The 26302-nt window shown below is 59.7% G+C and overlaps 1 protein-coding gene across 3 annotated transcripts in view; it reads right to left on the bottom strand.

Moving 5' to 3' along the window:
- Positions 1 to 26302, bottom strand: part of GSE1 (Gse1 coiled-coil protein) — a 422603-nt gene that overhangs the window by 255709 nt on the left and 140592 nt on the right. For all 3 annotated transcript variants that reach the window (XM_058528415.1, XM_058528413.1, XM_058528414.1), the window contains exon 2: positions 14178 to 14358. In XM_058528415.1, coding sequence (XP_058384398.1) covers positions 14178 to 14358 — 181 coding nt within the window. The remainder of the gene's footprint in view (positions 1 to 14177; positions 14359 to 26302) is intronic.

The following is a 26302-nucleotide window of genomic DNA, read 5'->3' as shown; positions in this document are numbered from 1 at the left end:
CACGACCTCTGCCCAGCGGGACCCCCACTCACACCTCGTGCTGTGGGGGCACCTGTGGCTTGGAGGGCCTGGTGCTGAGGGGAGAAGGCGCAGACAGCCACTGCCCTCCCCCACTTCTGGGCTCACCTCCAGCTCCTGGCTCCCGCGGTGACAGCCCGCCTCCCACGGCTCCGAGAACAGAGCCAGGCTGTGTTCACGTGTCCCGCGCTGGGACCACACGGCGGACGGGAGGCAGGCGGCGGGGGGTGGGGGGGCAGGCAGGCGGGGGAGCGGAGCCACCACCCCACACCGCCAGGCCACAGGCTCTGTCTGTGCCCAAACCTGCCATTAGGGAGAGGCTTGGCGGCCAGACCAGCCCACCCAGCTACCAAACTCACCCCCGACCAGCTCCTGGGGGCCAGGGTGGCCCTCAAGGACGGGGGCCGGGTTGGTGGCCGAAGGGCAGGCTTCAGCACTGATAATAGCACAGCTTTTCCAACACCAGGGAAGATGGAGATCCTCGGTTATCCCCATTCTACGGATGGGGAAACTGAGGTTCAGAGAGGATGCACAGACCGGCCTGTGTGGTATGGTTCCCAAGGCTGTGCTGTCAGCCATCTCACCGTGCTCTGCTTCCCGGGGGGGCAGGGGGATAGAAGGGGGGAGGGCAGATCGCCGCTGTCGTGGGAAAGGGGCGTAAGCAGTGCCTGGGGACCCCCCAGGGCTCAGGAGCAGTTGCTCAGGCCTAAGGAGGGGGGAGGGAGGCCGACCCAGAATGTGGAGGCTGGCTCCTGGTGGGAATTCCTGCTTCGGCATCGATGGGCTGGTCCCAGGCCCCGAGTCTGCCCGGGCGCATCTTCCCCCTCTCTGAGACTCAGTTTCCTTATTTATAAAACAGGGCTGATGGCTTGAGAGCTGGCATGCACTAGGTGCTTAATAAACACCCCTTCCCTTCCTGTACCCTGCTGGGTGAGGGGAGATTGGGGCAGAGGCTGGGATGCTGGGGGTGGGAAGGTGGCTGGGAGCTGCCCCCAGGACAGAGTTTTCCAGCAATTTCTGCGTATTTACTCCGTTCTGGATACGGGGGCTGTGTCTCATCTTGGTGGGCTGCCTCCTGCCCCAGGCCCGGTGAGGGTCACATGGGGCCCTGCCCGGCCCAGCTGGGCTCCTGAGACTCCTGCATTTCTCCCTACCTGGAGAGACGCTGGGACTCACATGCTCCCAGACAAGGACAGCAGTGGCGACAGACACAGTGACAATCAGGGTGCTGAGGGCTCACACGGCTGAGCTGGCCTGTCCTGAGGCCCTCACGCCCTGACCTGCTCCATCCTCACAACCCCGGCCAGTGAGGCTCGCGTCAGCAAGTGGCCCAGAGAGGTTAGGCAGCTTGTCCAGGGCACACAGCACAAGTGGCAATGCCACATTGGAACCCAGGCCAGCCGGGTCCAGAGTTCCACTTTTCACACCACATCTGGGGACGCCTGGTATGGTCTCTCGGCCCCCATAAAGAAGGGCATGGTGCCACCATCACCAAGGCGAAGGGGCCGAGATGTGGTTCAGAGTCCTGAAAGCCGGCCTCAGGGGCCTTCTCCTCCACAGCCCTCACCAAACCAGCAGGTCAGACGTGTGTCACGTCCGCACCCTTCACACCCTCCAGGGACGGCGGGCCTGGCCGGCCGCCAAAGCCACTGTCTGCAGACTAATTCCCTCGGCCCAAAGCCACAGGGGCTACCTCGCCTGCTGGGCACGCACACATGCACGCAGAACCACATGCACACAGAACCACGCACGCACAGACACATGCGCACACACACACTCCTGGAGGGACAGGGTACGGAGCCACTGACCCGGGATCCCCCTTGACCTGTCCACCCTGGCGGAGCTGGGAGGGAGGGAGGAGGCCTGGCGGGCAGCCAGGGCCTGCGGCTCACGGAGGAGACGAGAGAGTCTGGCCCTGCCATGGCTACGGGAGACCGTGAGGACAAAAGCACAGTCACACCCATCCCGGGCTGCCCGCTGCCAGTGGCCGGGACTCCAGGCCTGCGAGGGAAGAGAGGACCCAGCATCCATTCATTCTCTCCTCACTCAGCTGAGCACCCACCCATCCTCCACTGTCCACCCAGCCGGCCACTCTGGGAGTGTTCACTGAGCACCTACTGTGTGCAGAGCCTCCTGCAGGCAGCGGTCAGCACATCCTGATACTAGTTCAGTGCGGGAAGGAGGGAGAGCGGGCAAGACACAAAGGGAAAGGAAGGGCTCAAGCTGAGTCTGTGCTTTGAGCCCTTCTTTGCCCTTTCCCTCCTCCCTCTTCCCGGTTTTGCCTTTTTGTTTGACAAGAAAGAGAAATGATCAGAGATGGCAACACCCAGATAGCAACGCTGGTGTTATAAGCAGGCAAGTGTATGTCCTGCTTTGTCCGGGACAGTCCTGGTTTCACCGAACGCCCACACAGTAAATAACAGGACCTCCTATGCTCTCACACGGGCCCTGTTTAGACCTAGTTGAAGCCAGGTAAGCTCCCTTCCCATTCTGGAGCCAGGAAAAGATGTACAGTGATATTGAGAGAGAACAAGGGAGAGTCTGAGGACGGAGCAATCACTGAAGGCCTCCTGGAAGAGGCGGGCTGAGCTGGGCCTGGAGGAAGGAAGACACCGCCCACCAAGGCCCCGTGCCCACGACCCAGGCCAGTGCTCAGCTTCGTTCCTCTGTTGAAGGACAGTCTGATCTAGGGAACCCCAGAAGGTCCAGATACTGAATGTCGGGCAGTTTGGGGGAGGGGGGCTCGGGGTGCCTGGGGCGAGTTTGTCACCGCCGTGCAGGCAAGCAGGGGGAGCCAGCCTGGCCAGCGGAGGGAGCGGGGAAGGGGCTGGAAGTCGGGGCTGGCTCACACTGTGGGGACAGGGAGCCCCTGAGGGCACCCTGCTGCCCTCCCAGCCCCAAGAGGCAGGCTGGGCCGGGCCTGCTCCTAGGCGCCCAGCGCCCAGCTGAGGCCCAACAGCGCTGCCCAGCATCCCCTGCGTGGACAAGGTGCCCACCTCCCATCGCCACAGGGGCCTCGCTGCCTGGCACCCACCTGTCCAGGCAGGATGGGGGCTGTCGCTGGTCTGACAGAGGACCTGGGGCCTGGAAAGCCCCAGCACACTGTCCTCCCAGGCACAGCCCTGCAGGGATTCTAGAGAAGCTCCTGGACTTCTCAAAGGCCAGGAAACATTTCCTTAAAGGAGTGAACTTCCTGTCACTGAGGACACATCCTATCCTGCACAGCAGGTCAGGACACTAGAAAGCTCTGGGCCACACTTTGCATCCCAGTTCTGGCATGCAACTGACTGGCTAGGTGGCCATCAGCAAGTCACCGGACCCCTCTGTGCCTCGGTCTTCTCATCTGGAACATGGGGAAGGACAGCGCCCACCTCACAGCGTGTCATAAGGATTCAGGGAACTGGCGCCTGCCAAGTGTGGCAGAGCCTCGGCATACAGTAGGTGCTCACTAAATGCTATGGCCCTTTTTGCCGCACAGATGAGGTGCACAAGGAGGAGGGACCTGGATCTGAGACTCAGAAGGAAGACTGTCCTGTCTGACCTCTGCTCCTCCAGAGCCGCTCCATGGGCTTGGTGGATCTTGCTTGAATACTGCGAGGGACGGGGAGCTCACTGCCTCCCAGCTGGCCCGCCTGTGGATGGGCAGGGGAGTGTGTTCCGCGTGTCAGAGTGTTCCTCCTTATTCAGATTCAATCCAAGCCAGGAAGCGAAGGGTCAGGACCAGAGTCTGCCTCCCCCCTCGCAGCCCAGGGCCCTGCATGTCGACCTGTGCCATGATGGGAGGAAGGGGGAAGTAGAGGAGCCCTCACACCCCACCTGATATGGGAACGGGAGGCTCTGGGGCTTCGGCCTCACTGGCCGGCGCACACCTGTGCCCCCCAGGATCTCTCGGAGGCTGAGCCTCACCACACGCGTCCCTGGCCTCTTGCACCTGCCCCTGAGCTCTCGGAGCTGCCCAGCTCCTTGACCGGCTCCTCTCCCGGCCCCTCCCACCCTTCTCTTCCCACATGCGGAAGCAGGAGGTGGCTTGGGAGACGGGTCATCTGGGGTCTAGACCCTGCTCTGTCCCGGGTGGCTGGGCAGCCCCTGCAGGGATGCTCCCTCCCCTGTGCCTCAGTTTCCTCCTTGGCCAGGCCGTGTCCCCTAACGGGGGGCAGTAGGAAGACGGAGCTGCCACGGCAGGGGCATCAGGGACATGCCCAGGGAGGGCCCCAGGGGCTGCAGATTCAATGCTCTACTATGTCCCCTTAGGACCCAACGTCTGCCCTTGGGCCCCTGGGCTCAGATTGGGGCCACCATGCCAACCCCTGGGAACATTACACACCGCGGTGCCCCTGTAGCCAGGACATGTGCCCCTCAGCGACTCACAGCCAGCACCCTGCCCCCCCCATCCCTGTCTTCTGTGCTGGAATCGGGGCACCATCCCAGGACTCATGCCCCCCGACCCCCACACCCCGGCCCTGCATGGGGGACTCACCCGGCAGAAGCACCTTCCACTTGGGGCTCTTCTGGTCCATGAGAACGGACTGTCCCAGCCCCTGGCCCCTGGCCTGGCCTGGCTGGCTCGGAGCAGCTCCCTTCGGCCGGGGGAGGGGTGTGGGGGCAGAGCAGCAGGGCCGGGAGGGGCAGGGAAGGCCTCTCTCGGGTCTGTAGTTCAGCTTCAGGAGCAAAGTCCCGAGAAGTCAGTAAGAGACAGCGAGCAAGCATGCAGGGAGAGCCGGGAGCAAGCCACAGCACAACGCGCGGGCGGGCGGGCGCCCTCCTCCTGCCTCCCAGCCGCCACCCCGCCCTGGCACACACCGCCCGCGAGCTGCAGCAGGACCGCCGGGCTCCGAGGGTGGCGGGAGCCGGGGCTGCCGCGGCCACTTCCTGCTTTCCCTGCAGACCCTGGGCTGCACCTCTGCAAGCTGACCCCGCGGGCCCCGAGGTGTTGACTGCACACGGGAGAGCTGCTAGGCTCTGGGGAGCAGAGAGGACCTTAGATCCCAGAGGGGGCCACACAGAGTGACCCCCCACCAAGAGCACCCTCGTTCATTCACATACTCATTCAACAATCTATCTGAGCACCTCCCGTGTGCCCCTCACGCAGTGGCCTTCCCAGATGTCAGGAACGCCAAGGGCAAAGGTCGCAGAGACAAGGGCCAAGCATGGCTTGGCTCAGGCAGGAGGGAAGGGCGTGGGCTTCTGCCCTGTGGGAGAGGCTGGACAGGGTGGAGGAGGCCGGAGAGTGCTGGAACGGAGGCGGCGTCAGCAGGCCCCATCGAGGGGAGGGGCCCCAGGAGGCTGGAGGGGATTCCAGAGAGGCTGGCGGGCGCGGTGGGTGGGCACCCGCCACAGGGCTGTGGTCTCTGGTGCCCTGTAGAGAAGCTCCCACAGGACACCCAAGACGGAAGTCTCGGGAGGGGAAGGGAGGAGGGAGGTAGGGGGAGAGAAGTCTACTGTCATAGGGGTCTTAGCTCTTGGGGTCTCCTCCCCTGAGGGGCCTCCTCTCTGCCCTCCAAGAGCACAGATGCCAAGAGCTGCGTCCTCCCTGGAGCCCTCCTGGCTGCCACACTTTCCCTGCCATTCTGCCCCTTGTTAGAGCCCATCTTGGCACATTTGGGGACAGAAGCGCTGGCCATTGGTTGGGGGGGACCCAGCTCAGCTGCCTTATGCCCAGAGGTGGCCCCCAGGCTGTTTCTTGGGGTGCAGTGGCGGGAGGCCAAGGGGGGGTCAGAGCCTTGTCTGGGTCCCTGGGGTGAAGCCCTTTCCCCGAACCTGGGGTGGGCAGCAGGGCAGGGGGACGGGGACTGGGGGCAGCCCAAGGGCTGTGGCTTCTGCCATGTTCCATGGGCTTTGCTGCGCCACCTCCTGGGCAAATGGCAAGCTGCACCGAGAGCCTCCTGGGATGGGGGAGAATCCAGCCCCTGCAGGAAACTTCAGGTCAGCGTGGCGTGGGGACCCTGGAGGGCCCCAGCCCTATTCTAAATGCAGGAGTTAGCACCTGAGGTCATCTTCACAGCAACTGCCCCATGATAAGGTTCTATTATCACCCCATGTTCCAGAGAAGGAGACTGACCCAGGTGACCCAGAGCACACCTGCTCAACCGGGCTGTCTCAGGTTCCCTGCGCAGCATGGCTGAGAGAGGCCCGAGGGGCCAGTCACCACAAAGCGCCCACAGCGGTGCCTGGTGTGGAGTCAGTGCTCAGCGACGTCCTATATCCCAGCACAGTCCCCGCCAGCCTGCCCGTCTTCAGGGGACCACGACCCCCACGCCCCGCGGCTGCACACGGCTGGCTCGCCCAGCCCAGAATGTGTGGCAGGTCAGATCATGGCTCCCGAAGATGCCACAACCTAATCCGTGGAACCTGTGAGTGTGTCACTTTATATGGCAGAAGGGACTTTGCAGATGTGATGAAGTTATGAACCTTGAGACGGGAGACGATCCTGGATTACCCAGGTGGATCCAGTGCAATCACAAGAGGGAGCAGGGGTGGGGAGCAGGAGACGTGAGGACAGAAGAGGTTGCAGTGATGCGGGGCCATGAGCCAAGGACTGTGGCGCCTCCAGAAGCTGGAAAAGGCAGGAAATGGATTCTCCCCCGGAGCCTCCAGAAGGGACCAGCCGACACCTTGATTTTAGCCCGTGAGCCCCATGAGACCTCTGCCCTCCAGACTGTGAGCTAATAAACCTATGTTGCTCTAAGCCACCGAGTTCGTGATGATTTGTTACAGCAGCACCAGGAAACTCACACGGAGGAAGAAAACTGTTTCCAGACTCAGCACCTGACAGACAGCAGTTGCTCAATCAGTGCTCTGCTCTAAGCGTTTGATCCAGGGAGCTCACAGCCCCTCCCCAGAGTCATCCAGGTCCAAGGGCGAGAAAGGACCAATCATTCGCAGGTGACCTTGAAGTGTCCTTGACCCCAATATGATCACACTGTGAAACCTCAGGGAAAAGCAGGCAGCCTGTGGTTGCTAGAATTTTCTATGTTAGAGCAGGGCCCTGGAGAGGGAAGAAAGGTTCTGGAACTGAGTAAGGACCTACTGGGAATATCAGCCCTCGGCCTGGGAAGTTGGGGAAGACGCAGGCCCCCGACGCTGACGGGAATCTCCTTTCCTCTTCACCTTCCCTGCTGTCCCTTCCCCCAGCACCAGCTGACTTTAAAACTTGTAGTCACTCAACAAACATCTATCAAGTACCTATTATGTGCCCTGTGCCAGGTGCTGGAGAGAGAAAGAGGACAGGAGTGTTGAGCACCAGCTGCCTCAGGGCCTTTGCACTTGCTCGTTCCTTGGCCTGGAACTCTCTGTCCAGTGCCACCTCCCCAGCAAGGCCCTCTGGGACCACCCCGCCTAAAGTCGCAACCCTCATCTCTCTGTGTTCCCCTATTTTGCTTCATGGCACCTGTCACCACCTGGCATCATACATTTTGCCCTGCACAGTGTTTGGCACACAGTAGGTGCTCAACAAATATTTGTGAACAAATGCACACATGTGAATAGCCGTGCAGAGGTGGAGACAGCTGTGTGAACAGGCAGTCGTGGTGAAGACATGAGCACAGGTCTCCTGGGCGGGAGGAGGCCACCAAGAGGGTGGGCAGGTGGCCCACAGGGCAGCAGCCCTCAGAGGGGTGGTCTGCGCTGGCTCCAGCTCCCTGGGCTCCCCAACACCGCCCCCAGGACACCCCACCCTGAGCCCCGGAACAGTCATTTCTGCAGCTCAGCTGATCCCTTCTTTTCCACCTGAAATCTTGATCACAAACTTATTTGGAAAGAAATTAGAGTTTAGGGCCAAGAGACCCTCTTAACAGCAATTCTGTCAGGTATGAAGAGCTGCTTTTCTCTTTGTGCCATTATGAACTGGCTTAAGTCAATGCTGTTTACCGTTTTATTGAACTGTCCAAGTTAAATTCTCTTCTCTTTTGTATTCCCTGGAAATCTGAATCAGGCAGCCAGACACAGAGTCACCCAGTCGCCCAGGGATCAGCTGAAACACCCAGACCCCGGGAAGCAGGAGCAGCAACGAGCGGAGAGGGAGGCGGAGGGTCCAGGCCCGGGTGGGTAGGTCTCCCTGCACATTCAGAAGCTGCTGAGGGGAGAGCCTCTCGGCTGCCTGGGCTCCGAAACCTCATGCCCTGACCTGCACCACCTGCAGGCTCCGCTCCCCAGTGTTACGTGCAGATAAACACAGCGCTAGTTGGTGAGAAAACAGGCTCTGGATCCCAGCTCGGCTGTAGACATACAAGGAAGAGAGGGGGTGCTGGGAGCAGGAGGCAGGCCGTGGCATACAGCGCCTTTCCGGCAAAGCCGGCGAGAGGGCTGGGGCAGTGCAGCCATACACGGCCCCATGCCCTCCGAGCAGCTGCCACTTGGCAGCGGGGGCAGGATCCTCGGAGTGCCTCCGTCAGAGCACTCAGCACCGCCACTCGCTCCAAGCGAGGCCTGCCAAGGACTCCTCGGGGCCTGAGCCAAGGACCCAAGTAGAGGCCCCACCTTCCTGGCCACGGAGGCCCAACGCCGCTGGCCTTGAGCCTGTTGGCCCAACAAAGAGACAAAAGCCACACAGGGCCAGGACTTGTGGGGGTCACCAGCTCCCTCTCTCTGACGGGCTGGGGCCAGCGCCCACGTTCCCTGTGCCAGGCACCGCGCTAAGACTGGACATGAATCGACTCTTGGATCCTCACAACACCCGGGGAAACCAAGGCACAGACAGGGTCTGCCTATTAATACCAAAGGCTGTAAGGAGCAGAGGCAGGATCTGAACTCGGGGAGTGGGAGCCCAGATCTGAACGCCTAAAGATGTCCACATCCTAGTCACACCCAGCAAACGCTCGTTGAAACACACGGCAGAAAGGAGAAGACGAGGGAGAACGACGTAGCCCGGGATGGACCTCGGCACCTACAGGGTCAACTTCATGCACGTCATGTTGCTATATCCTCGTGGTCCCACGGTTCCATCCACCAGATGGGGTCCCTGGCTTAGAGAACTCAGCCGGGGTCTGCAGGCTCAGCCCCTAGGCACTGTCTGATGCTCTGCTGGCTTGCTTCTTTCGTGTGCTCGGCTTGACTCCTGATGGGGACCTTTCCTGGGAGAGCAGGGTGAGCCACAGCACCTGCATGCAAAGCCACCTCGTATCCACGGGGGGCATGGGGAGGGAGAGGGCCGGGTTACACCGGGCAGCCGGGGCGTGCCTGCGTTTGTGACGCTGTTTGCACAGACAGGGCAGACAGGGATGGCCCCGAGAAACATGCTGTCTCAGGCGGCTTCTCAGCAGCAGACAAGGAGACAAGGATGTGTGTCAAAGTGATTTGTAAGGCAGAGCGCCCAGGGAGTCCAGGAGGCACTGGACTGGGAGGCAGAGAAGGTGAGCAAGGGCCGACCCCAGGTCAAGCCCCAGCCCAGACCACGGGAGCCCGGAGGGGAAGCCGCACCTTCTGCTGGGAGCCCAGGGGCTGGGCTGCACGTTCCCACAGCTGCAGGGGGATCAGACCTCCCAGCGTCCCCCTAGAGCACACGGGGACCAGGGAGGGCGTCCCAGGGAAGCACCATGGGCTTGGATCCACGCTCTCAGAGCTCAGGAGCAGTGCACGCACTGCCCAGTGGAACAGACGGCCGGGGCAGAGACAGCCAGCCAGCCCTCACCAATGCACGGCCTCCCGGCAGTGGACGGTTGTTCCTGCTCAGCTCCCTCTGCATCTGGGGGGCCAGGAACTGGTTCAGGCCAATGGGAAGGACGTGGGCCACCTCAAGGCCCAGGGAGTGAGCGTCCAGCGGCTTTCCTGTGTTCTCGTCCTCATGTTGGCTGGTGGTGGGATCAGGGCACTCTGGAGGCCACGAGATGGCAGAGCCACAGGCTGAAGGGAACCTGGGACCCTGTGTCACCCAACCAGGAGGCACGGCGGGCTCGGGGTGGTCTGTTACAGCCCCGCCAGTGCCTGCCCTGACAATGCAACAGATTCCCGAAGGGACGGTGGTCGGCAGAATAACGGCCCTGAAAGACGTCCACATCCTGCTCCCCGGAACCTGTGAACACGCCGCCCGGCATGGCAAAGGGAACTGAGGTTGCCAGTCAGCTGACCTTGAGATGAGAGAGCAGCTGGACGCCCAGGTGGGCCACGTGATCACAAAGTCCTCACAGGTGGAAGAGGGAGGCAGAAGAGGCAGAGATGCAACTACAGGCGCAGAGGCGGAGGGATGCAGCATTGCTGGCTCTGAAGACGGAGGAAGTGGCCAGGAGCCGAGGAATGTGAGCCGCCTCCAGAAGCCGGAAAAGGCCGGGAACGGATGCTCCCCCGGCACCTCCAGAGGGAACGCAGCCCTGCTGACACCTGGATTTTAGCCCAGGGGGACCCGTGTCAGACTTCTGGCTCAGAACTATCAGATACGAGATGTGTGTTGCTTTAAGCCACCAAGTTGGTGGTGATCTGCTACCGTAGCGGCAGGAGCTCACACAGACCCCTCCCACAGTGAGCCACTGCCTCGGTGGTTGACAGGGGGTGAGGGGAGCCCAGAGGTCAGTGAGATGGGAGACGCACTGTGTCAACTCCCAACGGCTCCTCCCCTGCCCTGCCAGCCCTTCCTCCTCTCCCCTGCCTCGTTGGACCAGGGGCCCCCAAAAGCCCGGAGTAAGTACTCACGAGAACGGAGACTTTCTGAGTGGGAGCAGAGCAGCAGCTGTTGGGACAGAAGGAACCCACGAACCACCTCCAACAGGGGTGGCCGACCCCAGCACCCCAACATGGCAGGTGAGAGGGAGGAGGCGCAGGCTGTGACTGGAGAGTCAATCTCGGCCTGGGTTTCTGTGACCCCACCCCAACCCCATCAGTGGGGTCTGTAGCTTCCACCATCTCTATTAATAAAGGTATTATCAACCACTTTAGAAGCCATTCCACAGCTCAACAAGGACATCCAGGGCTCACGTGGCACAACTACGGGGCCACCACTCAGCTGTGCAACATGGCAGCCCTGATGGCCATGCAGGGAGCATATTCACAGAGACCACAATGAGAATGGCGCCCCCTGGAGTTGGGCAATGTGCAAAACCTGCACAGCCTTGCTTGGCAGCCTTGGGTGCCTCATTAGTGTTCATCCCACATCACGGATACTGCACTACAAGGAAGATTTCATTTTCACCACGCCTATTTGGTAGCTGGAGAAGCTAAGCTTTGGGAAGATTCTGAACCTTGCAAAGGCTCCATGGCTGGGAATTGACAGCACTGAGATTTGGAAACTCAGCCCGAGGTCTCTGGATCAAGCCACTCCCTCGCTTATCACCAGATGGTGCCGCTTCTCTCCCAAGGAGGCTGCGGACGGCACACAGATAATTGTTCCAGGAAAGCCCATTCCCATCGTCAGGTGATGAATTAGCAGTGTCCTCGCGCTGGGTTTCAGACCGCATGCGAGTGGCACATGAGAAACGGGTCTTCCTTTGACTGAAGACCTAAGAATAGTGGAAAGAGCCGACCCAGGGGCTCGCCCCGCTACCAGGGAAGGCCACCTCATGGTGAGGTTTCCAGTGTGCCTTCTCCCACCAGCTGGAAACTTCTGCTCAGTCCGTGGTTTTTGCCCTGCCTGTGAGGAATCCCAGCCCCGAGGGTCCCCAGTTCCCCGCAGCCCTGAAGCTATCCTCCCTGCAGCCAGCAAGTGACTACGTGCCAGGCGGGCACTCTGGACGCTGCGCCCGAGAGCCACGCACCTCCGCCTCTGGGAGAGACCGAAGCAGCTGCTGGCCGTGAGTGTGCCTGGGGGGACTCCGCCGGGCCACCCTGCTGGCCACAAGGCTCCTGGTGTGATGGCTTCCCTCCCCCAGCAAACGCCGCCGTCCCCACGCACGAGACAAAGGCAGGGAACCAGGGTCAGAAATGGACTTGATGGGTAGTTACCCTCAAGGTGGTGGATGCACCCCCACCTGCCCACGGCTGCCCCGCCCTTCTGGGAAAGGACTCTCCCCAGTCAGCACCGGGGCGAAAGCCACCATTGCAGGGTGTGGGGAAAGACAGCAAGACACAGAGGGGTTCCCAGCTCGGGAGAGAGGGAGCAACAGGGCTGTATGCATGTGTGTCTGTGTGTGTGTGTGTGTGTGTGCGCCTGTATGTGTACCCTTGTGTGTGGTCCATTTGCCAAGTCTGTGTCTGTCTCTGCATGTCCTCGTGCCTGTGTGCGTCCATGTGTCTGGACATGCTGGCCCCCTGTGCCCGCCCTGCCGTCCAGTTGGCAGTGCACAGCTGGCCCTGGGGGCTGGGCCGCCAGCCCGATGAGAGGTGGCAGGTGTGTAATAAACCATTAGTCACTGTCACGTTTCCGAGCAGCAGCAGCAGCCTCTCCAGGCGGGGCCTGATGGCGGGATGGCGCTCCTGGCGGGACTCCGGCTGCGAAGCTGCAACCCCCCACACCCCAACCTGGGCCGCAGCCTGATGGGAGCAGCTGGCAGGCGAGGGCCTTGTGCCCTGCCCTGCCCCAGGCGGCCCCAGGGCAGGGGGCCAGGCCTCGCGTGTGCCAGCCCAAGGGTCACGGTTCTGCAGGATATTACCCAGAGCAGAAGGGCAGCTGGGGTGGAAGAGGTGGGTCAGAACAGCCTCGGAGATGCTCCATGCTGCCTGGAGGAGGCGCCAGCTGGGTGACTAGGAATTACAAATAATGGTAACGCTGACACAGCCAGCACTTATGAGGGCTCAGGGTGCCAGGACCTGCACTGAATGCTCGTATGTCCTGGTTAATGTAACTCTCACGCCTGCCCTGTGAGCCGGGCACTCCCATTAGCCTTCATTCCCATTTCTCAGATGAGGAAACTGAGGCACGGAGCAGGAGAAGACACTTGTTCAAGGCTCTGAGTGTGCTGAGGGGCTTGAGAGAATGGCTCCCCAAAAAGCATCCCTGTCCACCACCCACATGACCCCCTTTGCTGCCTGACCACCCCATCCCCATGTGTCAGGATCTGGAAGCCCCTCAGAGGGCCACATGGCCCATGAGCCCCTAGTCGGCCGGATCCATCCCCAGCCCGAGGCCCAGCCCCTCTGCTGGCCGAGTCCACATCACCGAGAGAAAGAGGTGGCATGGGGGTTGTCCTGGAGATGGATGCCCAGATGGAAGCCCAGAACCTGAGGGTGGGGCGGGCCAGCTGCACCTAACCCCAGCCTGTCTCCTTCTGGCTCTGTTCCTCTTGCTGACCAGCAGTGCCTTCAGCCGGCTGCCCACACAGGGGGCTGGCACAGGGAGGGCAGGGCTGAGGGTCTCGGGACTCAGTCTTCTCAGGGGGCAGCGACGGGGCAGGACACACAGGGACCCACTCTGAGGGGTCTCACTAACAGAAACACAGCCTAAAGGGCTGCTCCAGGACCACAGGCCTGCCAGCCAAGGAGGAGCCAGCCTCTGCGTCGTCGGGGAAACTGAGGCCGTCTGACGGTGCCAAGACAGGCGGCAGGGTCTCCATGGCTGGGGGGGGCGGGGTGAGACGCCCACGCCGGTTAACAGCGGGCAGCACCTTCTCCCAGCCAAGAGTAACACCTGAGAGAGACAGGTGCCGGGACGCGGTGCCTTCACAACTGAAAAACCCAGAAACCGTCCCCGCGCCAGGGTGGGAGTCGGCTCACACCCGGCGGAGCCGCGACAGACCGGCACCCAGCAGTGAGACGGCGCCGGGCAGCTTGCGACAGCACAGACGGAGCCTGAGAGGCTGAGTGAGGGGCCAGGCTGGGACACAAGTTCACCACCAGGAAAACAGGCTGAGCGTGCTCAGGCAAACACAGCCGCAACACGCAAGCCAATGCAAGATGCGAGATGGGGGCTTCGTCTGGGGGGCGCGGGGCGTCAGGGCAGGCGCACAGACCGAGCGCTTGGGCTGCAGTGGTTCACGGGTATGCACTACGTGATTTCTTAAACGAACGAGTGAATACAGTGGGACCAAGAGAGAAATAAACACAGCAAAGACCGTCTGTGAATCAAGGGTGAGAGGTGTCGAGAACAGGGATTCTGATTAAACCACAATTTGATTTAACCCCCAAGGAGCATGAAAAAAACATCCAAATCCCAGACTGGGAGCCTCAGCCTGCAGGCTCTCCCCCAGAATGAGGCGACAGTGGGGTGCAACTCTGCTCCCGAACTGGCTTTGGGGCCCCTGCCTGCTGGGGCTGGCACAGTCCACCCTGGTACCCAGAGATATGAAAGAGCTGGCGTCTACCTGTGCCCGTGAGGTCTGGTCCAGCCCCGTCCAGGCTGCTCTGCTGACAACGCGCTGGCCCCAGCTCCTGGGCGGTCCTGGGGCCCCTGGGCAGGCTCTCTGCTGGGGGGCGTGGCTGGGACTCTGGCTCCCGGGCAGGAGGGTGGCCAACTGTCGATGCCTCGAGAGATGCAGAGGTGACCTGGAAGGAGAGGAGGGGGACATGGTAAGCCTTGGTCACGCCCATCCGTTGCTGCCCAATGGGTGGGCCCCCTGGGCCTCTGGGCACCGTTCCTCCCCTGCGATGGCCTGGCTCTTCGATTGGGGACTCAGCCTGGCTGGCGCAGGGCAGCGGCAGAGCCAGTGTGAGTGTCTTCCTCGCCAGGCAAACCCCGCCTGGGACGGCAGACTGGGCGCTGAGCTCCCCCCCGCTGGCCCCATCACCCGAGAGCCCCCTCAGCTCTGCACAGAAGTTGGTAATAACTCCCGACTAGTTAGTATAACGACTAATCTACCTGCTCCTCAGTTCACCTTGCAGGGTAGGTCACGCCCCCTCCACCCCTTTGATTATTGTTTAAATTGTGGTAAAATACACATAACATAAAATTTACCATCTTGACCATTTTTAAGTGTACAACTCAGTGGCATTAAGCCCATTCACAATTTTGGGCAACCATCACCTCAGATTTATTTCCAGAACTTTCTCTTTATCCCAAATGGAAACTCTGTAGCCATTAAACACTATCTCCCTGTCCTCCCTGCCTGCAGGCCCTGGGCACCACCATTCTACTTTCTGTCTCTATGACGTTGACTATTCCGGTCGCCCCATCCCCTTCCCAGATCTGGGGAAACTGAGGCTCAGAGAGGGGCAAGGTCACAGAGCTACTAGACGCCAAGGTGGGGTCAGCCCAGGTCAGCAGGGCCTCAGGTCCTGGGCTCCCACCTCCAACCTGGGAGGCCTGGGCGGGAGGCCAGGGCCCCGTGAGCGGGTGAGGAGGTGAGCTGAGCCCCCACGTGGGCTTCAGGGCCTAATCAATGGCTGCTACCCGAGGGCCGGTCCTGGGGACTGGCGACCCCCCACTTCCCGATTACAAACCCCAGGGGCGGCATGGCTGTCAAAAAGCAACTTCACATTGATCCAGTTTGTTTAGGGATTTGTGCTATAAAACGGAAGTGCCTGAGAGAGACGGATGGCTCACCACTCCCTGGGCAAGCATGGGCTCCACAGACCTACTCCGCCAGGCGGATAAACTTACCGTTCGTTTCTAGAAAGGCTTTAATTTATGGGATCCATATGGTGACACTGCCCAGACCACAGCCCCTGCAAATCCCAAAGGCCTGCTGGTGGCTGAGGCTGGAGCTAGGAGGAGGCGGCACCTCGGCCAAGCACACTTCATTCATTCATTCATTCATTCACTCGCTCGCTCAGGGCCGGGGGGGAGGGGCCACCAGCATAGCAGGGACCCTGGAGCCCTGCACGGATGTGGTTCCCACCCTGCCGGGTTTTAGCTGTTCTCACAACCTAATCATCTCGGAAACTGCCAGGTGCAGGGCTGCTGTGTCCACCACTAGTCACAGGATGACCTGTCCAGCCAGCCTGGGGGACTGTCTACGGGGTAGCACCTGTCACACCAGGCGGCATCACTACACAAACCCCACAGGTGGTGGCGCGGAGAGAGGGGAGAGCCAGGCCCTGCTCCTCCTCCCCACGGCCCTCTGTGCACAAGGACACGGAGTCACAGAGACAGTGGTCTGTCTGAGCCCCCTCAGTGATTGGTGGTATCGGGATTTGAACCCCAGGTGCTGGGAGAAGACTTGGCTGTGGTCACACAGAGGGACTCAAGCCCCATCTTGCCAGATCTGGTTTCTCAAGCGGAAGGTGGGAATCCATTTTTAAAAGCTGCACTTCCCTGATTATTAGGTGTTGCTAACTAATCTGAAACATGTTAAGACCCTGTGTGAGCCCCCCACACACACTGCTGGTCGATCGTAAACTGGGGCAGCCGCTCTGGAGAAGGGCCTGGCAGTTCCTCAGAAGGTCAAACACACGGTTATCACACGACCCAGCAAGTCTACTCCTCAGTAGACAGGCGGGAGAACCGAAAACATGCCCACACAAAGACTTGTGACGAATGTTCACAGCAGCCCTCAGTCCCAACAGATAAACTCTGCCAACAACCCAAATGAACTTGGAGGCGGGTCCTTCCCCAGTCGAGTCGCCAGGTGAGAGCGCAGCCTGGCCGACTTGCTTGACCTGCAGCCCATGAGACCCTGAGCAGAGGCCAGCAGAGCTGGGTGGTGACAGATGTGCTGTAAGCTGCTAAATCTGTAGTCATTTGTTACGCAGCAGCGGATAACTAATACAACCCAAAAAGCTCTAGAGAACCCAGCCCAGATATAATGTTCCCTGGCACCGTCGTGTGCCAGAAACACGAGGGGACTGGATGCTGGTCCCTCCTCTGCTCCAGCTCTTCCCACCACTTTGACTCTCGTTGGAAGTAAAAGGATTTCACCCCCTTTCTCCGGCGCTCGTCAGCAGTGCCCAGGACTCCCAGGGGGCACTCAGTCAGTGCTGAAGGACGGGCGAGGTGGCCAGACACACGTGGTGCTGTGAGGATGGGTCATCTCAGGTGGAGGCCAGCATTCTCCACCACACCATCAAACGGAGGCAAAGAGCCACCCCTCCTCACCCTTCAAAGCCAGATTTATGACGATTCCTGACTAATAAGAAGCAGGCCTTGAACCCACATTCTCATTGTGCCTTCTCTCTACCAGAGCCACGAGTCCCGAGCTCAGGGTCTGTCTTAATTTAAAGTACTATTATGACTGGGCCTGGGATGTGCATTTTCCACCCCCCACCCCCGGGGACCCTAGAAATGGGCAGCATCTCAGAGCAGCAGTCCGTGGGGCTCCCGCAGACTGAGCCAGCGGGGCAGACGCTATTGTCCCCTTTATTTCCCTGGACCCAGGCCACCACCTTGAAAGCGTTAGTCAGTTAATGGGGAAAGGCAAAAAGGGGGACTTTCCGGAGTTCTTGAACATAAAGGGGATTTGCAGCCACCACTGAATATCCTAATGAGACAGTGCCACGTCCTCCTTTCTCCAGGGAACGGAAGCCCTGCTCTATTGTTTTTTAAAACAGTTTTATTGAGATATAATTCACATACTATACAACTTACCCATTTAAACTGTACAATTCAAGGGCTTTTAATGTATTCATAGAGTTGTGTAACCATTACCAGAATCCATTTTAGAACACTCCATCACCCCAAGAAGAAACCCCGGGACCCATTAGCAGTCACTCTCCATTCCCCCACCCCCAGCCCTTGGCAACCACAATCTACTTTCTGTCTCTACGGATTTGCCTGTTCTGGACATTTCCTATAGATGGAATCCTACAATATGTGCCCCTTTGTGTCTGGCTTCTTTCACTGAGCAGAACGCTTCCCAGGCTCATCCATGTTGTAGCGTGTAAATCATGTATTTTAAGAACAAGGGAAGTTCCCGTTTGAGGGCCCACAGCAGCCTAGAGGCCACTGGACGAGACACCAGGACTTCTCTCTGTGGTGGCCTCTGCGGGGACTGGTGGCTGTTCCCAGAGCCCATTTCCCTGTCTCCTGGGACCCGGCCAGAGTCCAGTCTCAGCCTCCTTGCAGCCGGGCAGGCGGGCACCAGGTCCTGGCCACTCTCCCAGCTGGGAGATCTCAGCAAAGTGACTTAACGTCTCCAGGCCTCAGTTTCCCCTTACGCACAGTGGGAGTGATAACATAGTGAGTGCCCACCTCCCAGAGGGACAGTGGAGGGAATCAGATGAGTTACTTCTGCTAAAGAACTTGGCACACAGTCGTTGCTCAAGAAGTGGCAGCTGATCTCATGACCTCATGGCAGAAGCATCAGGAACGAGAGCCAAGGAGTGCAGTGGCTGGGGGCCCCACAAAGCCCAGAGGTGTGTGCGTTGGGGGAGCCTTCACGGCCTTGGCCTTGGGGGCCCCCCTGGACTCTGGGCCTCCTAGGCCCCCTCGCCTGCTGTTGGCTGGAGCCCCAAGGCCGTCCAGGGGTCCCTGAAGTTATGGGGGCAGGATCCGGGCATGGGCTCCCCCACTTTTCCTGATCAACCTGAATCTTCTCTTTCTTCCAAGTCAGCTCGAGATGTGCTCCAAGAAACCAGCTGTGCCAATCCTGAATAAAGCAGACGTGGGACTCAGTCCCAGTTGCCGCTTCACTGCTGGCATACCAGGACGCTCAGGCAAGTCACGACTGCTCTGACCTCAGTTTTTACGCCTCTGGGAAACAGGCTAGTAATGCCAGCCCTGGATTCACTGGGCACCTGCCACATGCTGGGTGCCCACCGAGCGCCTAATGGCAGTAGCCCATTTAATCCTCCCAACAGCCCTACCTTAACTCCCACTTTGTAGAGGAGGAAACTGAGGCACAGAGAAGTCAAGTCAACTGCCCAAGGTCACCCAGAGGTCAGAGTCGGAGCCGAAAATCCAGGCCAGTGCTGTGTTCTCTGTCGAGTACCCAGACCCCACAGTGCCTGGCACAAAGTAGGCGCTCACTGAATGCCAGCACGGCCTAATGCCCATACCCACTGCCTCCGCAGCCACACGGCACCCTGGGCTGCGGTCTCTGGCACACAGGTTTACGCTGCGGGTAAAGGGCAGTGGGTTTGTGGATGGGCTGTGACTGATTTATCCCAAGAGCAAGGTGGGGAGGACGAGACACGGAGCAGAACTGCAGGAGGGGAAGAGGAGAGCCAGCACAGGGGACGCAGCATCGCCTTCCCTTTGCCCCAAGGAAAAATCAGGCAGAGGCAGGAAGCCAAATGCGGGGAGAAGAGCTGCCTGGTCCCAGACAGCCGGCCCAGTGCACGCCTTGGCCGGGAGGCTGGCTGGGCACAGCCGAGGGGCACCTCCCGGGCTAGCTGGACACCTCTGTCTGCCACCTGCCGGGGGGCCCTGCGGGTCACAGGACTGTGCCATCTGCTCAGGAGGGAAATAAGGGGAAGGGGCCAGCTCAGCCACAGGGGCCCCCTCCCCCTTTCCTGGGCCGTCGTGGCCCCCCCGGGAGCCCACTCACAAAGACATCGTGCTCGACCCTCTCTGGTGGGATTTCTTGTTCTGTGCAGCCAGCTGGTGCATCAGAGGCCGAAAAACAGTATTTTACGCCCCTTAATTCACTGTAATAGCTCCGTAATGGCAGGCAGAGACTCCGAATCCTGCAATAAAGGGAATGATCAGGCTCGGGGTCGGGGGAGATGGAGCTGCCGAACGTGGAGGCCCCGAGAAGCAGACAACCAAGGGTTATTAAATGTGCGGCATGGCCTGGGCGTAATTGGAAAGTTATTAGATATGGAATACACACAGCACCCAGTAAATGAGTAATCAGGGACTAATTAAGCTCACGCGACACCGCAGATCGTGCGGGAGAGGCTGCTGGCTGCACATCTGTGACAGCAATTAGGGGCGCTCCGGCTGCAGCACCGGGGGGCGTTGCCGCTCCGGCAGAGGAGCCGTGTCCGGCGGGGGTCTTGATCCCACTGTTTCCCACCCGAGTCCCCCAGGTGCACCCACCTCTCAGGGGCTGGAGGAAGGGAGGGAGGCCCCAGGCCCATCCAGCCTTGAGGACAATAGAAGCCTGAGTGAACACACAGTCCAGGACTTGGAAAAATAAAAAGGTTTTGTTCTTGGCTTCAAGTCCAGCCAGGTGATGACTCACTGCAGCCACCAAGGGGACACAAACAGTCATGACATTCCGCCTGGGCAATCTGCAAAGTGTGCACAGAACCACCTCCTGGAGTTTGCAATGGTTCTGCAAATCCATTTTACAGATGGAGAAACTGAGGCCAAGGGGACACGAAGTGGACAGAGATCACCCAGCCTGGCTCCCATTCCAGTAGGTGCAGGGCACCTCCCCGGGGGTGTCTGGGCAAGAGGAAGACACTGGTGTTTCCCAGGAGGGCAGCCAAGCCCAGTGGGGAAAAGGGCCAGAGGCAGTCACGTGGCCGAGAAAGAGCACAGGCTTGGGCAGGAGCGACCGCCGGGTGCCCAGCTGGGTGACCTTGGGCATGCTCTTTAACGCCTCTGGGCCTCAGCTTCCTCATATGAATAAGGGGGACGCTGAGGGTCACCCCACCGCAAGGGGCGGTCATGAGGATGCCCGAGTCAGGGCTCCCGAAGCCTAGCACGGGCCTGACACACAGGAAGCCGGTGAACGCATCTAAGACCAGAAGGACAGGCGGTGCAGCCCCACCCGCCACAGAGAACCAGCGAGTGCCCGGATCAAGGCCTGGGAGCTGCCGAGGCAGGAGAATCTCTGGGCTCAGCTGAAACTGGGGTTACCTCCAAGCCAGGAGCCACTGTCTGTCCCTGAAGGGCCGAGAGGAGGGGTCATGGGTCACGGTCCTAAAGCAGGAGGCTTGGGGTGAAAACGGCTTTCGCTGGTCACAGCTACAGGGCGCCAGCCCCTGCCAGTCTTCGCAGGCGTCCGCCCGCTGGGCCTCAGCAGCCCTGGGGCAGGAACTGTTCGGCCCCATTATACAGAAGGGGCAACTGAGGACAGAAAGGGTAACATCTGCAGTGTCTGGCCCACCGTGTGGGACGGGCAGTGGGGCACGAGTGTCTGAGAGCCTGACTGGAAAGCAGGGTCTGCTGCTAACAGCACTCAGAGCCGCGGAGACACACCTGGACGGGGAAGGTGTGGCCGGGAAGGGTGGGGCCCCAGCGAGGCCGGGAGGATACTCGGGCAGCAGGCGGCCAACGGGAGCAGGCAAGTGGCAGGCATGCCCAGCTTCTGCCACTCTTGTGGCTGAAGGGAACATTCTAGAAGGCATGTCCTGGCCCCCTCCCTCAAGGGAGGCCTCTGAGGCAGTCGACTGTCCCCCGCAAGGCCTGGGACAGGGCAGGGGGCTGCGGCAGGGAAGTTCACCGTTTCCAGAGGCAGGAGTGTCGCCCTATGGCTGCCAGGGTGCCTCTGGGGACTCCAGTTCAGGTCCCAGGAGGGGCCCAGGGCCCTCGGGGACCTTTCCACCACCACACTCCTCCCGCCGACCCCCCACGTAAGATCCTTCACCAAACTTCCCACACCTCCACGTGGCACACGAGGGGGCCCAGCCTGGCTATTCACATCCATCCACCCACCTACCCACCCACCCGTCCACCTGTCCATCTGCCCATCCACGCGTCCGTCTGTCTGTCCATCTTTCCCATAAACATTTCTAAAGCACCTACTGTGTGCCAGGCACCGTGCCTGCGATACGGCAGCAAACAAAACAGTTAAACATTCCTGCTGTGAAGGGCAGACACGCCAGCCGGGGAGACAGTCAATAAATACACATTCACATGTGAGTTGGTGGGAAGAACCAAAAAGACAAGTAGGAGAAGTGGATAGGGAGGGGCGGGTGTGTGGAGTTAGAATTTTCCACAAGCTCTCCCCGTGGAGAAGGGGACATTCGTGCAAAGACTTGAAGGAAATGAGGGAGCTCACCAAGGAGATGGAGATCTGGGGGAAGGGTGTTCCAGGCAGAGGGAACAGCAGGCACAACAGCCCTGAGGCAGGGGCATGTCTGCAAACCTTTTCTGAAAAGGCCAGATAATAAGTATTTTTGGCTTTGTGGATCAAATGGTCTCTGTTGAAGCTACTCAACTTTGGCATTGTGGCACTAAAGTGGCCTTAGACAACGTGTAAATGAATACATTTGCAAACATTTAATAACGTAAAAGTCATTCCCAGTTCCTGGACAGTACAAAAACTGTCTGGGAGAAACAGGAGATGATGGGGCCGCTGAGGGACTGCAGAAGGACACGTCGTGCCCACGTGTGGGTCTGTCCCCCTTCCGTTCTCCCCTCCAGGCGTCCTGCAGGGGCTGAGGGCAGACACAGAAACCACCCTGCCTGGTTCAGACCCCAGCTCTACCGCCTCCGGGCTGTGTGCCCTCAGGCAAGTGACTCTACCTTTCTGAGCCTTGGCTTCCAGTCTGTAAAATGGTGAAGGCTCCCCAGGCAGGGCCAAGGCTCAGTTCAGGGTTCTGGGTGGAAGCCATGTGGGGGTCTGCTCATGAGCCACTGTCAATGCCCATGAGTCCCCCTCCCACCCCACAATGCCCTCTGCCTCCTCCTCAGCCCAGGGTCTGCCTCCCTCCCCTGGACACTGTTCCCAGCTCCCCTCCCCAGGCAGAGCTGGATGCGCCCCCAGCCCACCTCCAATAGTGCCCTCATCCTAGTGCCCAGATTCAGGAGTTACACTTCTGCCCTCCCCCAGACTGTCACCCCCTCCCCGGACAGCACTCTATCCCCAGGCCCTGGCACAGTGTCCCCAACACAGCAGATGCAGGAGACAGCTGAGCTAGGGAAGGATCCATGTGGGGGTCTGGGGGAACAGTGTTTCAGGCATAGCGAACAGCCCACGCAAAAGTCCTGAGGCAGGAGTGTGCCTAGTGTGTTTGAGGAACAGCAAGGGGGCCCATGTGGCTGCAGAGGATCAAGGGAAGCAATGGGGTTGCATTTTGGAGGGCCTCGTGGGCCCCTGTAAGGACTCTGGCTCTCATTAGGAGTGAGATGGGACCTCAGGAGGGTTCTGAGCCAAGGAGAGATATGATCTGATTTTTGTTTAATTTTTAACTTTTTATGTGGAGATGCTTATAGATTCATGAGCAGGTGTGAGAGAATACAGAGAGATCCCGAGCACCTTTCCTCAGCTCCCCGCCGTGGTAACATCCTACAGACTAGACCACCGTGTCACAAGCAGGACATTGGCGCTGACGACACCTGTCTTAGGCAGATTCTCCGGTGTGACCTGTCCTACTACGTGTGTTTCCTCCTGCGCAGTGTCATCCCTGGGGAGGTCCCCGTCCCCAGTGCCACGGTGGAGACAGAGGACAGTTCCATCACAGGCATCGCCCATGGCGCCCTCTGATAAGCACAGCCCCAACCCCAGCCCTGGGGACCGCCAACCTGTGCTCAGTCCCTGCAGTTCAGTCATTCCCAGCACGTGATGTAAATGCAACCACGTGGTGCGCAAGCCTGCGGGACCGGCCATTTCCACTCAGCACAGCTCCCTGGAGACTCGCCCAGGCTGCTGGGTGCATCGGGAGTGTGTTCCTTTTTATTGTGGGTAGCGGCCCATGGCGTGGCTGTGCCACCGCTCAGTGGCCCGATAGCCTGAGTTAGGTGGAGGGAAGCCAGTCTCCCCGCAGGTTCACTGCTCCCTGCGCCCCCACCCCAGGCTCACATCCCACCACAGCCCTGTCCCTGCTCCTTCCTCTTGTCTTCAGAGTCGGAGACTGGCTTTACCCGCTAGCTCCTCATTCAGGGCCCGCACGCCCCCATTCATGAATTGATGCCCCCGTTTACCAGGCACGATACTCCCCCCACCACCTGCCTTCCAGGATCGCCTCCTTGGATGCCACGAGCTGGGGAGGTCAGGTGGCTTATTAACAGTAACCTTTATGGCATTCTCCCTGTTCAAATGTGGATCAGAGATGTTTAGTAACCTGTCAAATGCCACACAGCCTGAAGATGGGCAGACGCCCAGCTTGATGTGCCTAAATTACCGCCAAGACACATTCTGAGGAGAGGGTGAGGGGGGGGCCCCTGCCCTGGGCTCTGTGGGGGCTCAGCTCCACCCCACGCCTCCCCCAGAGGGGCCTTGCCCACTGCGGGTGGACATGACATAATTACTGTGGAAGGAACTGCGCCGTCTCACTCAGGGCCGTCTCACCCAGGGCAGTCAGTTTATCACGCGGTGACAGTGCATTAGCTGAGTGATCACGAGACTATTAATTTTTCTCCTCAGCCCTTGCCAGGGGTATTACAGTGAAAAATGGCAGCTTAACCGCAGGGAAATTCTTCAGGGTGACAAAAATAAAAATAGCTCTAATTGAAGTTGATAGAAATTATACCCTTTAAAAACACACGTTGGGGTGCCCTGGCTATAATGTAAATTAACACCGGGACAGGGTTTCTGTCACAGGATCATGGAAACACGATGACAGCCACAGCAAACAGCCTCGCGGGAGTCACATCTGCTGGGTTGCGGCTCGGCTGGCCCCGCGGTGGCGGGAGATGGCGGGGACAGGCTGGAGGCTGGCCTGGGCCTGCAGACAACCGTGCCCGCTCACCTGCCCCCCGCAGAGGGACAGCCAGCAGGACAGTGCCACAGTCCTTCTTGCTTCCACCACAGGGGAGCACTGGTGCATCCTGGGCGTTCCGGAGGCCCGGGGGGCAGAGGCTGGGGGACCCTCAGCAAGCCAGGTTAGTGCCCCAGCCGCCTTCCAGCACCGCGAGGCCCTGCGGCCTAAGGCCAGCCGCCGAGCCGAAACTCACACATTAAACCATGTTCATCACAGAGGTCCCAGAAATCTGGGAGAGACCCCGCGTGTCCTGGCGCACAGCGGACAAGCCCGTGTCAGCAGCCGGCGGGTTGCAGCTCCTCATATGAAAGAATCATAAATATAATGGCGAAAAAATAATAACAAATATAACGGCTAGCGTTTGCTCTGTGCTCCGCACTGCTTTAAGTACTTTCCACGTATTTTAATCCACTTAATCCTCTCCACAACCCGTGAGGTAGACACTGTCACTACCGCCCCCGTTTTCCAGGCGAGGAAATGCGTCTGGAGGCCTAGAGAGGGTGTGTAACCCGCCTGGAGGGTCGATGGGGCAGAGCTGGGAGGGGAGCCGGTCACCCTCCTGCAGAGCCACCCCGGAGCACCAGCAAGGCCGAGCCCTCACCTGCAGACACACGGCAGGCACCCTGCTGCTCCCCCAATCCGAACTGGACACACAGCGACTGCACCAGGGGCCGGGCCCGCACACTTACGTTGATCTTAAATGACCTGCACAAGCGATTTCCACTGTGGCTACACTCTTACCTACTGAAACCAAGAATTCACCGTGACTTCTGAGAGCCCCAGCCTGAATGCAGAGCCGTGCTGGGCAGGAGTGTGTGTGTGTGTGCACGGGGAGCGGTGTGGGGTGGAAGGGCAAAACAGGTATAGTAATTCATTTAAAAATACATTGGGCCCCTGCCCGGTGCCAGGCCTGCTCTATGCGCTGGGGACTCGGCAGCGAGCAGGATGGGGAACGTTCCAGCCTCCCGCTGCTGCCATTTCGGGTTGGAGGAAGATGAACAAGAGCATGCCCGCTCACTCTGGGTCCACAAGCAAACCAGAAAGTCATCGACAATAAAACCCCCAACACCATCTCATGTGTAAAGACACAGTGCAAGAAGCTGAGAATCTGACCAGCAGAGGATTTTTACGTTTAATCTTTAAAAAAAGAATAAAGGGAAAGATTGGAAAGAACCTCTGGTTTTTCCTCTCTCTCTCTCACACACACCACACCACACACACATATATCCAGGGATGGGACTCTCATCATGGAGGGCACACTGAGAAGAGTGCTTATTGTCTCCCTGCAAAGACCTGAGGGCATAACTGACGGGCGAGTCCCGCCCGAGTGGAAAGGGGAGAGTAACGTGAGGAATGGGGTGGGAGCTTCTAGAACTGGCGCAGCACTAGGGGAGTCTCACCAGGCCCGTCAGCTCTGCCGCGTCTGCTCAGAGAAACCACGGGGGATGCAAGCAGACCCTGGGCCGGGGGGACATGTGTGGAGGAAGGAGGAGGAAAAGACATCCTGAGATGGAGATGCCAGGCCGGCAAGCTTGGCATTGATACCCAGGTTGACTTTGGAACAATCCGTCGGGTGGAAATCAGTCACAATCACATAAAATAGCAGAAGAATCACCCCGTGGCTGCAGCCCCGGCTCCGGGAGGGGATGACACCAGAGCCGGCTTTGTCCCTTCGGTGAGAGAGGGGCGCTCCAGGAGAGGTAAGCGGGCGCAAGGGGACCCACGTGACCACATGTGGCATTTACCCCGCTCACAATGGCCGGCTGGGTGAGGCCCAGGTCACCTGGGGGCACAGATGCCCAGCTGTGACCTCACGAACCACCTGCTTGGCTGCTGCAACCGATGATGGTAACGGATCATCTGGTGAAACTTCTGTTTCAGGTATGGGGTGTATGTCAGTGTCGCCTCGGCACCTAGGACCCCTGCCCCAGGCCCTGTACTCAGAGGCCCTCCCAGCTCTGGGCCTCCCCCAGGTGTCCCTGAGGACAAGGAGTCTGTGGGGCTTGGGCCACACCCC

This window comes from Diceros bicornis, chromosome 32 (assembly GCF_020826845.1).
Source record: "Diceros bicornis minor isolate mBicDic1 chromosome 32, mDicBic1.mat.cur, whole genome shotgun sequence".
NCBI classification, from domain to species: domain Eukaryota; kingdom Metazoa; phylum Chordata; class Mammalia; order Perissodactyla; family Rhinocerotidae; genus Diceros; species Diceros bicornis.
This window is presented reverse-complemented; position numbering and strand designations above follow the sequence as displayed.